Source organism: Epinephelus fuscoguttatus, linkage group LG15 (genome assembly GCF_011397635.1).
Source record: "Epinephelus fuscoguttatus linkage group LG15, E.fuscoguttatus.final_Chr_v1".
Taxonomy (NCBI): Eukaryota; Metazoa; Chordata; class Actinopteri; order Perciformes; family Serranidae; genus Epinephelus; species Epinephelus fuscoguttatus.
In genome coordinates, this window is record NC_064766.1 from 3,734,291 (window position 1) to 3,746,358 (window position 12,068).

At 39.1% G+C, this 12,068-nt stretch overlaps 1 protein-coding gene across 1 annotated transcript in view; it reads right to left on the bottom strand.

Moving 5' to 3' along the window:
* Positions 1 to 12,068, bottom strand: part of exoc3 (exocyst complex component 3) — a 34,365-nt gene that overhangs the window by 6,111 nt on the left and 16,186 nt on the right. Inside the window, exons 10-12 of the mRNA XM_049599408.1 lie at positions 5,530 to 5,630; positions 5,069 to 5,179; positions 2,421 to 2,562 (exon numbers count right to left, since the gene is read on the bottom strand). Coding sequence (XP_049455365.1) covers positions 2,421 to 2,562; positions 5,069 to 5,179; positions 5,530 to 5,630 — 354 coding nt within the window. The remainder of the gene's footprint in view (positions 1 to 2,420; positions 2,563 to 5,068; positions 5,180 to 5,529; positions 5,631 to 12,068) is intronic.

A 12,068-nucleotide genomic window follows, 5' to 3' on the forward strand; every position in this document is an offset into this window, starting at 1 on the left:
GTCAGTTAAAATAAACTACAATTACTGCCCCGTGGTTGTATGCTTCCGTGAACCAGTCAAGTTTCTCCTAAAGTTAACATCCATGTCTGTGAAAATATGGATGCTTCACACACGTAAGAGCTATACAATCAGCACAGTTTTAAGGTGGGCACCAAGATTACACCACCCAAGATTAGTGTCACCAGTTCAGTATCTGACAAAATGTCTCCGCTTCTGTTCCTAAGATATGACGCTGAGTAATGGCCAGAATAGTGTTTTTGCAGAACTTCACTCATCACTTCATCATTACATTCTGCCAGACATTTGTGTGAGGTTTTGTTATGAGCGTAATGAGTTCTTGAGTTATGGTCAAAAACTTGTTTTGTGAGGTCACACTGATGTTGACCTTGGACCACCAATTTCTAATCAGTTTATTCTTCAGTTAAAGTGGATGTTTCTGTCCAATTTGAAGAAATTCCCTCAAGGTGTTCTGAGATATCGTGTTCATGAGAAAGAGACGGATTCAAGGTCACAGTGACCTTAATCTTTGACCACCAAAATCCAACTAGTTCATCGTTGAGTCCCAGGGGACACTGGTGCCAAATTTAAAGAAATTCCCTCAAGGTGTTCTTGAGCTATTGCGTTCACGAAAATGGGCGGATGGATGGACAACCCAAAAACATAATGACTATGGCCACGGCTATTGTGCAGAGGCATAAAAACAAAGTCCATTTATGCATCAGTTACCAAGTACTTACACAATAACATACTGTCTTCGTAAACAGATGAGCTACAGAGCAGTGAGAAGCTGTGAGATAGTATTCTTAGTTTTTGTGTGTTTTTACTTTGTAACAAATGTTTGCAATAAGCAAAATAAAAAAGAAACTTGGAAGATAATGTATTTGGTGTAAACACTAGGGGTGTAACGGTACACAAAAATCACGGTTCGGTACGTACCTCGGTACACAAGTCACGGTTTGTTTGTTTTTTCGGTACAGTAATGAAAAAAACAGACAACTATTAAATATCTTTTACTTATTGGTAACCTTATTAAAACATACCACCACAGCAGTTAACTCTTTTTACACAATTTTTGAATGAAACAAATATATATAAAATCCTGCTTTTTCACATTGTTTGAATGAAAATAGAAATATAAAAGTGAAAAATAAAATCCTGCTGTTTTTTTAACACATTTTTTGAATGAAAAATATAAACATACATTTCTGCTTGAACAGTTTTACTCAACTAAAATAAAAAGTATAGTGCAGCTGGTCAGCTTTAAAGCCTGCTCAGATTCAGTTTTACTAGGAACTTACTTAGCTTTCCCACTTTGTTAAAGTGCAGTAAACAAAACATGCTTATATCTAAAGTGCAGCTTTAACAATTTTACTCAACTCCAATGGTGTTGATTATTTCTTTAGCGCGATGGTCAGGGAAATGCTCTTTCTTTTTAAACGACGACGATATCGTAGTTTGCACCAGACTGCTTTTTCTAGTTGTGCCGGTTAATGTTCAAACTCGGGTGGTGTCGCTTTAGATGCGTTAGCATGTTAGACGTGTTTCCAAGTACATACCCGACCGCTGTTCTGCAGTGTCGGCACACTGCTTTTGTCTTGACCACTTGTTTATTTCCATCTTCGTATTTTACCCTGAAACCAAAGTGTTCCCAAATGGAGGACTAAAGGTTTGCGGGTGGGTCTTCAGATTCGTCAGGCTCACTTCCATGTTGTCAAAATGTGAGAATGCGCTGCACAAAGTGAAAGCGGAGATTTACGGGACTCGGTCCGTCACTCAATTATGTCCGTCGGAGAACTAGATATTTTAAATGGTTCGGCTCGCAAAAACGGAATTAAAATAAAACAAAATAAAATAAGATAATATCCTGCGCCCAATAATTCGGTACAGGGTCGTGCCGAACCGAAAGTCGCGTACCAAACGGTTCGACACAAATACATGTACCGTTACGGCCCTAGTAAACACCAAAATGATTTTCTATTGAACATTCTGTAGGTGTCAATGAAATTCTTCACAGCAAGTAACAGAGCATTATTCAGGGATGTTACCGTTACGTTTTAAAATTCAATTTTTGATAGCAATGTGCAGCACAAATCAAATTAATTTCATCTAAACTGTTTTAGGTGAAATTAATTAGGGTGTATTAGGGTGCTGACAAAAGTCACAGCAATACTGAACAGATCACACTAACCTGTGGGAATATGTTTCTCTTTGTTATATGGGTAAACTGCCTCTTTAACATCAGTTCATAGCCTAATTTCATGCACACTGTGTAAGCAAACAGAATATGAGGAGAATATTGAACCCATTTGTAACAAACTAGATTTCACATCAATAAATACACATGCAAATATTTTATACAAAATACAAATGACTTTGCATAAAAGAACAAATTCTTTGCAACAAATACAACCCTTTCTTACTTCAAGGTCTAGGAAGACTTCATCCAATAGGAACTGACATCCCTCCTTGGCCACCTCATTGAGTGTCCGCTCTATGGCAGCATCACTGTCAGTGGGCTCTGAGGACTGGGAGTACTTCCTCTTCAGACTATTAATAGACTCTCTGAAGAACACATGAGACAATGGCCATGCATTACAATATGGAACCCCAGTGTTCAGTACCAAAGAAACTAGAATTAGCGCTTTGTGGTTGCATGTATGCACACACTAGTCAACTTCTTCTCAGTTTACATCCATGTCTGTGGAAACATGGATGCTTCACACATATCTTCCCCCCAGCAGATCAAGATCTAAACAATCAGCATAGTTTCAATGTGGACACCCAAGATTAGTGTAATATTTCCCCATCTATTCCTGAGTTCCTGATGTTGAGTAATGGCCAGAAAAGTGGTTTTGCAGAACATGATGTCACAGTAAAGTTGATAAAAGTAAATAAAAGTTGACAGCTGCTCATTGGCATATAGCTAGTGAAAATAGTCAAATGTGTCCATGGCATGCCGTTAGCTAGTTTAACTCACTACTTGCATGTGGACAGTGGCATATCTGCTGGTGAAATCATCAGTGACAGTTTAAGCTCTCCTCCATCTGCTCCTCTACCTGCTGCTGGTCAGGACACTTTGAGGGGACCTGTATAATGGAATTTCCTTTGATTTATTTCTCTTGCTTGTTTAAATACTATTTTTCTTTTTTCTGCAGTTGTTTCTCCAAATTAAGGTGTTCTGTTTTTTCTTTTGTCTAATTTGTTTAAGAAACTGGCCACAACACGAGTTTCCAATACGTACTGTAAGCCTTAAAAAATGCTTATTTTTCACTGGATTGGATTTAAATTTGTACTGAACATCCAAGAAACCCAAAGGATAATTTGCAACTTGTTTTGTGTGGAGAATTTTTGCTGAATGTTTTACAGTTATCAAATATTAAAAATTTATATTTTTAATATAATATATTATATAATATGGGGCGGCAGTAGCTCAGTCCATAGGGACTGGGAATCGGAGGGTCGCCTGTTCAAGTCCCCGTCCGGACCAAAATATGGAGCGTGGACTGGTGGCTGGAGAGGTGCCAGTTCACCTCCTGGGCACTGCCGAGTTGCCCCTAAGCAAGGCACTGAACCCCCCAACCGCTCAGAGCGCCTGTCATGGGCAGCCCACTCTGACATCTCTCCACTTAGTGCATGTATAGGTCCAGTTTGTGCATGTGTGCGTTCGGACCTGTGTGTAATTGACAAACAGAGTGAAAAATTGAAATTCCTCTCGGGGATTAATAAAGTATGTATTAAAAAAAAAAAAAAGATTTTCTATATTAGTTGTCACTATCTTGCTTCCACATTTTGAGTCTGCGTAGTGCTAAAATTGTTCCATTACATCAAGAATTTATTTCGACTTGCATAAAATTTTTTGTGACTTTTTAGGATATTCTGACTGTCTATGTTCTTCAGGATTATTATAGTTTCCTTACTACTTTATGGCAAAATATCAATATTCATTGCAGATAAATAAAAATTTAAGGATGTTTTATTACTCAATCATTTCATTTTTCTTTTTGAAAATAGCTAATTTTCATAATTGTTTATGGCTGTAATATAACATTCATTGGTTTTATTTCATAGGTAGATATTTGTACTATGTTGACTTTAAGGTTTTCTACCTCTGTGTGATACATATTAAGCCTGTTCTTCACTGGGTTCAAGAAATTTCTAAGTTATAACTTGGAACTGCTTGGTTCATGCACATAACCATAACCATAACCCTAACCCATAATGCACATAATTTTGTTTGTGTGAGATCTCAACCTACTGTTTTAGGTGCAATAGGCTCACCAGCGATGCCAAAAGAAATTAGGTTTTTAACTGGATTTAAGATAAAAAATATATTCAATCTACTTTGTTTACATGAGACTCATTCTAGCCCCCTACTGAAACTGAATGGAGAAGAGAATGGTGGGGAAAAATCATTTTTAACCATGGCCCCAGTTAATCATGGGCTGTCTTAATGCATTTTTAGCAAAAACTCTGAGAATCAAATGCAAAATACATTAATTGATTACTGCTGCAGACAGATTACTCCAGCTCTGACTTTTAGCTCTCATATTTTGGTCAATAGAGATGATGCTTCTTTTTTTGACTATATTTTGGAGTTGCAAAAATAAATAAAACACATTAATTACCATTCACAGGCATTAAAATCCATGTTTACCTTCAATCCTCTCTTAATTCTCTTAACCCCTCTCTTGAAATCTAAAGAAAACTAGGTATACAGTACATGGCATAAAAAAGCTAGCTGGACTGTTTTAAAATTTCCTTCTCAGTCTCTTCTAACATATTATTTACAGATATCAGTGAGCAACTGCAACTGGCATCCAACCTCCTACTAACCTACAAAGTGTTAATTCTGATGGTCATACAGCTACACCACTTTGAGGCTGCTTGACTCCACTTATCATTCTGTCCTCAACAGGTGAAAATTACTGCACAACACTCACCACTGCATTCTATATGATACACTAGCTGTCCCTCCTGTCTGCCAACCAACTTGACATTATCACATTATGACCAAAGTTATCATTTACTGAATTAATTTACTCTATTCATGTATAAAATTAGATCTTACTTGAATGTCTGGCAGTTGTTGATGATGGCAATCATGTACTGTACATAACACTGAGGCAGCTGTCTGTCTCTCAGGTGCTCTTCTTTGTAATTCACCGCCTCCTCTCTGTACCTGCACACAACAACACACACATCTGTTAGCTTTACACAGTGATCCTAAGAATTATTGCAGTAGTTTGTTTTCTTGATCACTGTTTGCATGGAAGCAATATTTAAAGGGTGACTTATTACATTTGGACCCCTAGACATAATCCAAATTTCAAAGAGCACACAACCATGGGCAGTGGAAAAATTACCTAGGTTCTAATACTTTGAGATATAATTTATTTATCCTTAAATTCAGAAAGATTCTGACATCTTTCTTCATTGAGCTTGTGGTGTATGTGGTGAAATGAATCCCATCAATCTAAAGGTGAGGTTTATCACATCAAAAACAAAGTCAAAAAGTATGAAAAAAGTTACCTGATAAGGAAAGTGTTCATCTGTTTCAGACAGAGCTTCAGAACTTGCTCTTTAAAATCCCCATCAATCTGTGCAGCAACTTGCAAGTTCTGCTCAAACATCTAAAGAAGAGTGAAGATACATTAAAATCAGGATGAGAGAGAAAGGGTGAGATGAGATGTTTTCACAAATGCAGTGGCTTCAGGAAGTATTCATGACCCTTCCTTTTTTCAATATTTAGAAAATCACAATCAATCAATCAATCAATCAATCAATCAATGGCTGGAATATCACAAATGTATTCAGCTGAGATACACGAATACTATACCTTATTTACAGTCTGGAATATATGCTGTGAGATTCAAACTAAAACTCAGATTGAGTTTTCTTTCATCGTCCTTGGCATATCAGTTCTATCTGACTCCATTCAGTCAGAAGTCCTTGTCTAATAATTTAAGGCCGCTGGTGGGCAGTAGAAACTAGCTGTAAACACAACACTGATGTATTTTATCACCTTTTAAGTTGATGTGGTTAATATGCTAGCACAACATCTGCCTATTACACATCCAGCAGACATTAGCATTAATTGGAGCAGTGTTAGTATATTTACTTTCCTTTTAGCTGTGATTTGGTCTGGTTTAAATGAAGTGCTGCACATGTTGTTCCTATGACGACTTATCTTGACACTAACATTAGCCAGAGAGCTAATATATCACAACATTAACAGAGGGCTGACACAGTTGACTTCAAGCTTACAAAGCTAATGGTGATAAAAGCACAACATTCACGAGCAAAATCCAGTGTCCACTGTCCGATCTGGGGCCTGTATCACGAAGCGAGATCAACCTTTCCTGGGTTACCCAGACCTATCCTGGGCTGACTAACCCTAACAATGGCAATCAGGATAATCAGTATCACGATGCTGGGTATCAACTCGGTAACTCGACCCGGGGTTGCTTTATCAAGAGCCGTGAACGCGCACGCAGCGGACCAATCACAATCATGAGAGAAGCGCAGCGTCACTGAGCGTCCTTACAGAGCGCCGTATGTGAGGGAAAAAAAATATTTCTCATGTCAGGATCAGAGATTAATTCTACTAAAATATGAGGAGGAGAAAAGCAACATTAGAGAAAAGGCCAACACCGTGGCAGCTGCAGGAGGAGGAAACATACATGGCAACGCCTAACGGGATGAATAATGTTTAATTTTAGTTTAGATTAGTTTATTTGCACATAATGTTAAAAACAGACAGTATAAAAAAAGAAAAGTGCCGGAGAGGTTAGAAGCCACTAAAGGCTTATCAAAGAAATTCCCCTGTCAAAACATCAATGAAATCACATAATAGAGAAGAAAAAAAAAAACGTGTCAGGAAAGAAGAAATAGAGGAGGAGAGAGGGAAAAATCAAGACAAAACAAGGTAGCAAATAAAATGATGTGTAGGTTAAATTACTCATCACTGGTTCAAGTAGCTACAGTACCTGTACCTGTACATCTGACACTGATCACACCCTTGAATCCCATGAAATCAATGCTGCGCAGATGAATTGCGTGTATTATCATCTAACATCATTGCATCTGATAAATTGGTCTTCTTTGTCATAACGTTATATATGCTACAATAAAGCTTAAAGCTGAGGCCACAATTAAATCATATCAACACCAAACTGATAGTCTGAATAAAATCATCCTGATATTGAGCTGTGTTAGAAATTAACAGCTGTGCAAAAATGTACCTAGTCTCCCTCTTTAAAAAACAAAAAGGAAAATCCCTCAAACACCATGAAGTGTAGACATGATAGGCTACTTTCCAGCAACAAAGCTGTCAGTTAGGCCCATTATCTTTAACAGGGATCATTTCCTCCAATGAAACAAAAATGTTGGCACTAATTAATGGTGCTATTAAGTGTCCACAAATGATCAGTTTCTTTCTTATGAAGGGGTGGGATGAAATTACGACTTTTTTCCACTCCTTTTTGAACTATCTTTTCATTGTCTGTTGTTGTTGCTTTCTTTTCTTTTTTAATCTTCAAAATAAACTTTCAAATCAAAATCAATCAAATGAATTAAACTTCCCGTCATGACTGGGCTGCATTTCTGTCAGTGGAGTCACTTTTTCTGAACAGCTGATTGGCCAGTGGGTAGTGCTTTTTATAGGATCAGATTCAACCCTGAACTTACCCTGCTCCGGAGCAGGATAGCCGTTCAGAGTAAGTTACCATGGTGATCTGTCCCAATAAGAACTGAACCGGCTTCGTGAGACCGAAAACCCAGGGTTAACCCTGAAGTTACCTCGCTAAGGACATTAATCCTGCATCGTGATACAGGCCCCTGCTCCCCAAAAAATTTGCTTTTCTGTCTTTATTATGACATTAGACAGTAGCCTTTCTAAAGAAAGTGACGTCACTGGTGCCTTTCTAAACTGTTCAAAGATTTTCAACTTCAAGTGTCAGAGCTTCCGCACAAAAAGGCGGAGCGCTCTGAAAAAAGATGCTGGGTGCGGTGCTTTTTCTGTTGGTGGCCCAGGGTTCAAAGCTAAGGTTTTTTTTCACTTGCCCGGTTGGGCAAGTTGGTCAGAGATCTACTTGCCCGAAGTCAGTTTTTACTTGCCCTAGAAAAATTGTTTAATTTCAGCGGCTATCAAATAACAAAGACTGCAGTTATTTTTATGTTATGTAATCTTTATTCACACTGTATTTATTAATTAAAACAACATATGTCATGTATTGTAGCTTAATTCCTACACAAATATGACAGTGTCAGGGCTTAAAGTGAAAGTCAATCGTTCTCTGTTGAGCCATTCCCACCTCTATTTATCTCTCCAGTTCTGCTGTATTAACACCGGGTTTAATATATTTGCTTTAATCCCTCTGCCCTGCTCTACTCTACTTCAACGCTACTTAGTTCTCTCTCTACTCTACCAGTAGACTACCACATCCACCTGTTGCACAAAACGCACACAGCAGTGTTTCCCCTAGGATGGAGCTGTAGCAGCAGAGGTGAAGCACACGCATGAAAAATAATTTTCACATGCGTGAAACTTTTTTGTATGCTTGCAAAGCACAGCCTGCTGGGATGTTTCTATGTATCTACTGGCACCAGAAGGGCTCTTTAGGACTAAGTACATACAGTACATTTGTGCACAGTATGAGCAGGTGAAATGTCTGTCTAGCTTACATATGAGATGTCTCAAGATTTAGGAAAATACAATTTTATTGAATATAATAACAGTAAAAAGTCACTTGACATGCTGCTGTTTTGTGCTATGACCTATTTAAGTGCTGGGAGTTGTTATTTACGTGACAACGCCTGAACGCAACACAAGCTCTGCACCAAGAGTGCCGTGCTGCGCTGCTGTGCGAGCAGCGTGTTTGTGTGTGCATAACAGTCTGTTGATGGTAATTTACACAGTGTCCATAACAATAACTTTGTCAGCTGACAAACTGCGCTGGGCTCGGGGTCAGGTTTGGTCAGGAAAATGCGGCCCGAGCCGCTCTAGCGTCCTCACCTGTGTGTGTGTGTGGCGGAACTCCGCTGTGCGCGATACAGAGAGCAGAGGAGAATTGTTAACGCAAGAGACGGAAATGACACGATAACATAACACCATAAATAGTATATTGTTAGAGCTAGAGCTCTAACAATAGAGCTAGAGCTAGAGAGTTAGAGCTCTCTCCTCTCCTCGTATATGCTGCACACACAGTGCAGCATGTAGAGAGGCTTCAGTGTTGATTGGCTTCACTTGTGCCATGCTGTGGGCAGGACATTGTTACACAGCCTGTGCCTGTGACAGTCTTGTGTGACTTCAGGCAAAGACACCTCTGCATCAGAGCGGAAGGAGCGCGTTTATTTTATCAATTAGTTATTAACTTACTATTTTTAGCAACTTGCCCAATCGGGCAAGTGAGTTGTTAGTTTACATGCCCGCCCTTGAGTTTTACTCGGGCAATCGTTATTGTTGAGCCCTGTGGCCGTATACACCCGCTCCTCATAGAGAACAACTGAAAAAAGATGCTGGCGCTGAGGAAAAAAAATGCGAAGTGGACTCAGGCCCTATGATGTTGCAGGAGCACATGGACATCTCCACAGAGCTGTGTCAGAACTAGTAAAAGGTCTGGAATCACCCATTATTTTTCTGCTATAGGGGCAATAAACACTCTGGTTTGTTCTCCTTTCCTTAAACTAGGGCTATTTAATTACAAATTCAACTGGGCAAGATTTTAAAACCAGAAAATCTTGAAGGGCCAGACATTTTTAGCAGCAGGCAACCTATTGAAAACTTTTCTCAGCTATTGGTAATGACAAATTTCTAGAGCAAATTATTGTAGTAAAAGCAGCAATGTTTATCGTGTAATGTATGAAAATTTTTTTTTAGTCATATCTGACCAAGGAACATCACATAATGCAGAAACAATAAAAAAGTGCTATCAACACACAGAAGCATAACAATTGGCATTAACAGTATCTAATAACACACACTCTACCAACATCTCCCGCTCTCCCTTCTCTCTCCCACACACACACAAACACACACACATGCACACACACCTCACTTCCTGACATCTTCCTTTTGGGTCAAGTGTTTCGGAAAATACACAGGGCATACTTTTATACAGTCTATGGCAGCAACAGCCTTGTTTACCACAGCAAAGTCACTATTTTAACTCAATAATATCTCACTGGAAACAATGCTAACGTGTCAATAAAATGCTGCGGCCGTGCTGCCTGCTCTCTCCGGTTTTACGCCAGGCTCGGCTCCTTTCAAAGACTCCTTGCAAAGCACTCCTCTGGGGTTTTTTCGGACCTAATTGTATTGCGGAGTTTTGCACAGCGGATCTTTGCTCTCAAACCACAAAAAAAATGTGATGGCACAACAGTCTCCTTCAGTACATTATTCTATGCTTGTTTTTATTTTCACATTGGCTCGTCATCCTGTTTAATTTGTATTCTGATTAAATCGGAACCGTTGAAACAAGTTGTAGGAAGCCTCTGCAAGTAACTGGTTGCTGGCAGACACTCTGTGCTGCAATAAAATGGTTAATCAGCAGTGCCGTGCACTGTAGAGCCGATGCGCTGCTGGTTCTGCCAGCCTGAATAGAATATAATGTCTACTGTTGTGTACAGCCTTATAGACTGAGCTGAGTAGTGATGCGCAGGTCGACCCGTAACCCGCGGGACCCGCAAATGGACCTGCGGGTCGGGCAGCAGTGATCGTCTGTTAAATCGGTCTGTAAATAATATTTTGACATTATTGGGTATTACTGTCATGGCATCCGAAGGTACTGGTGCGTTGAGCAGGTGACAGTCCGCGGTCGTTTTCAAAACACACTTGTGTCACGCACTCCAAAAGAAACTTGTTGAAACTTTAAACAATAATTTATTGTACAAAACGGGGGAAACAAACGTTGACAAAAACGGTTCCATAATTCATATTAAGTTCAAAAGATAACGAAAAACAGATACAAGTTAGAGGGAATAGTGATATAGTGGTAAAACTTGGCAATGATCCACAGCCTCAGACGGATGCGCTCAAGCTTGCCGTGCGCACAAGCTCAGTTGGTAGGCGATACTATATTTTCACATTTTTAACAATGCAATTTAAAAGTTTTGATTTTTATTGATAACCTACATTTACCAACAACAAAAAGACTACATTTAGCACCCAAAAAAAATGTTAAAAAAATAAATAAATAAAAAATTAAAAAAAAAAAAAATAAGTAAATAAAAAAATGAATATCGACTACCAAATTTTCATAACAAATACCTACCCATAGAAACGAATATTCAAATATCCGAATATTTGGGTACAGCCCTACGAGTTACATTATATAAGCATGAAGACCAGACATCAGTATCAGTCACTCATACTGCTCTCTGTACCACCTTTACTGAGGACACTCACTGTCTGCAGGTAGGCTGTCTCAGGTATGTTTTAAGATAAGTGGCAAACTAAGTTAAACAGACAGCTTTCATTTTAGTTTGTTTTTAGCAATTTGCTATTGGTCCTGCTAGCATGATGTGCTTGTGTAAACTGCAACTGTAAACCATAACGGCGGTGAGTAAGAGACTGTGGACAGAGCAGACTGAAATATTGCTTTCTACTTACTGAACATTTGTACTGAAAAAGCACTGGCTTTTTACTGGCAAAGTTTTTAATGTACTTGTCATCAACTAGAGTAATCTTGAAATTATACTCCCTTTATGTGCACCGCCTCTTTGCTGTTGGCTGACATCACTCTGTTGTGTTTGTGTGTGTCTGCGTGTGTGTGTGTGGAAGAGGTCAGCTTGCAGAATGCAGGAGAGAATCTGCAGCATGATGATACATAAAACCAGAACTTAAAAGAGAGCTGTGAAAGAGCCGATAACAGTGGAGCTTATTAATACTACGGTCTCGATTAATTTTGCCCCGGGCTGTTTAATGCCAGGTCTTGGTACCACTCCCTAGCCATGCCATTCGGAGGTTGCTTTTGGGCCACTGAATAGGCCTTAAACCAATCACAATCATCTTGGACAGCACTACGTCCGAGATGTAGTGACGGTGCTCTTAAAAAAATAGTGTCGGGGCT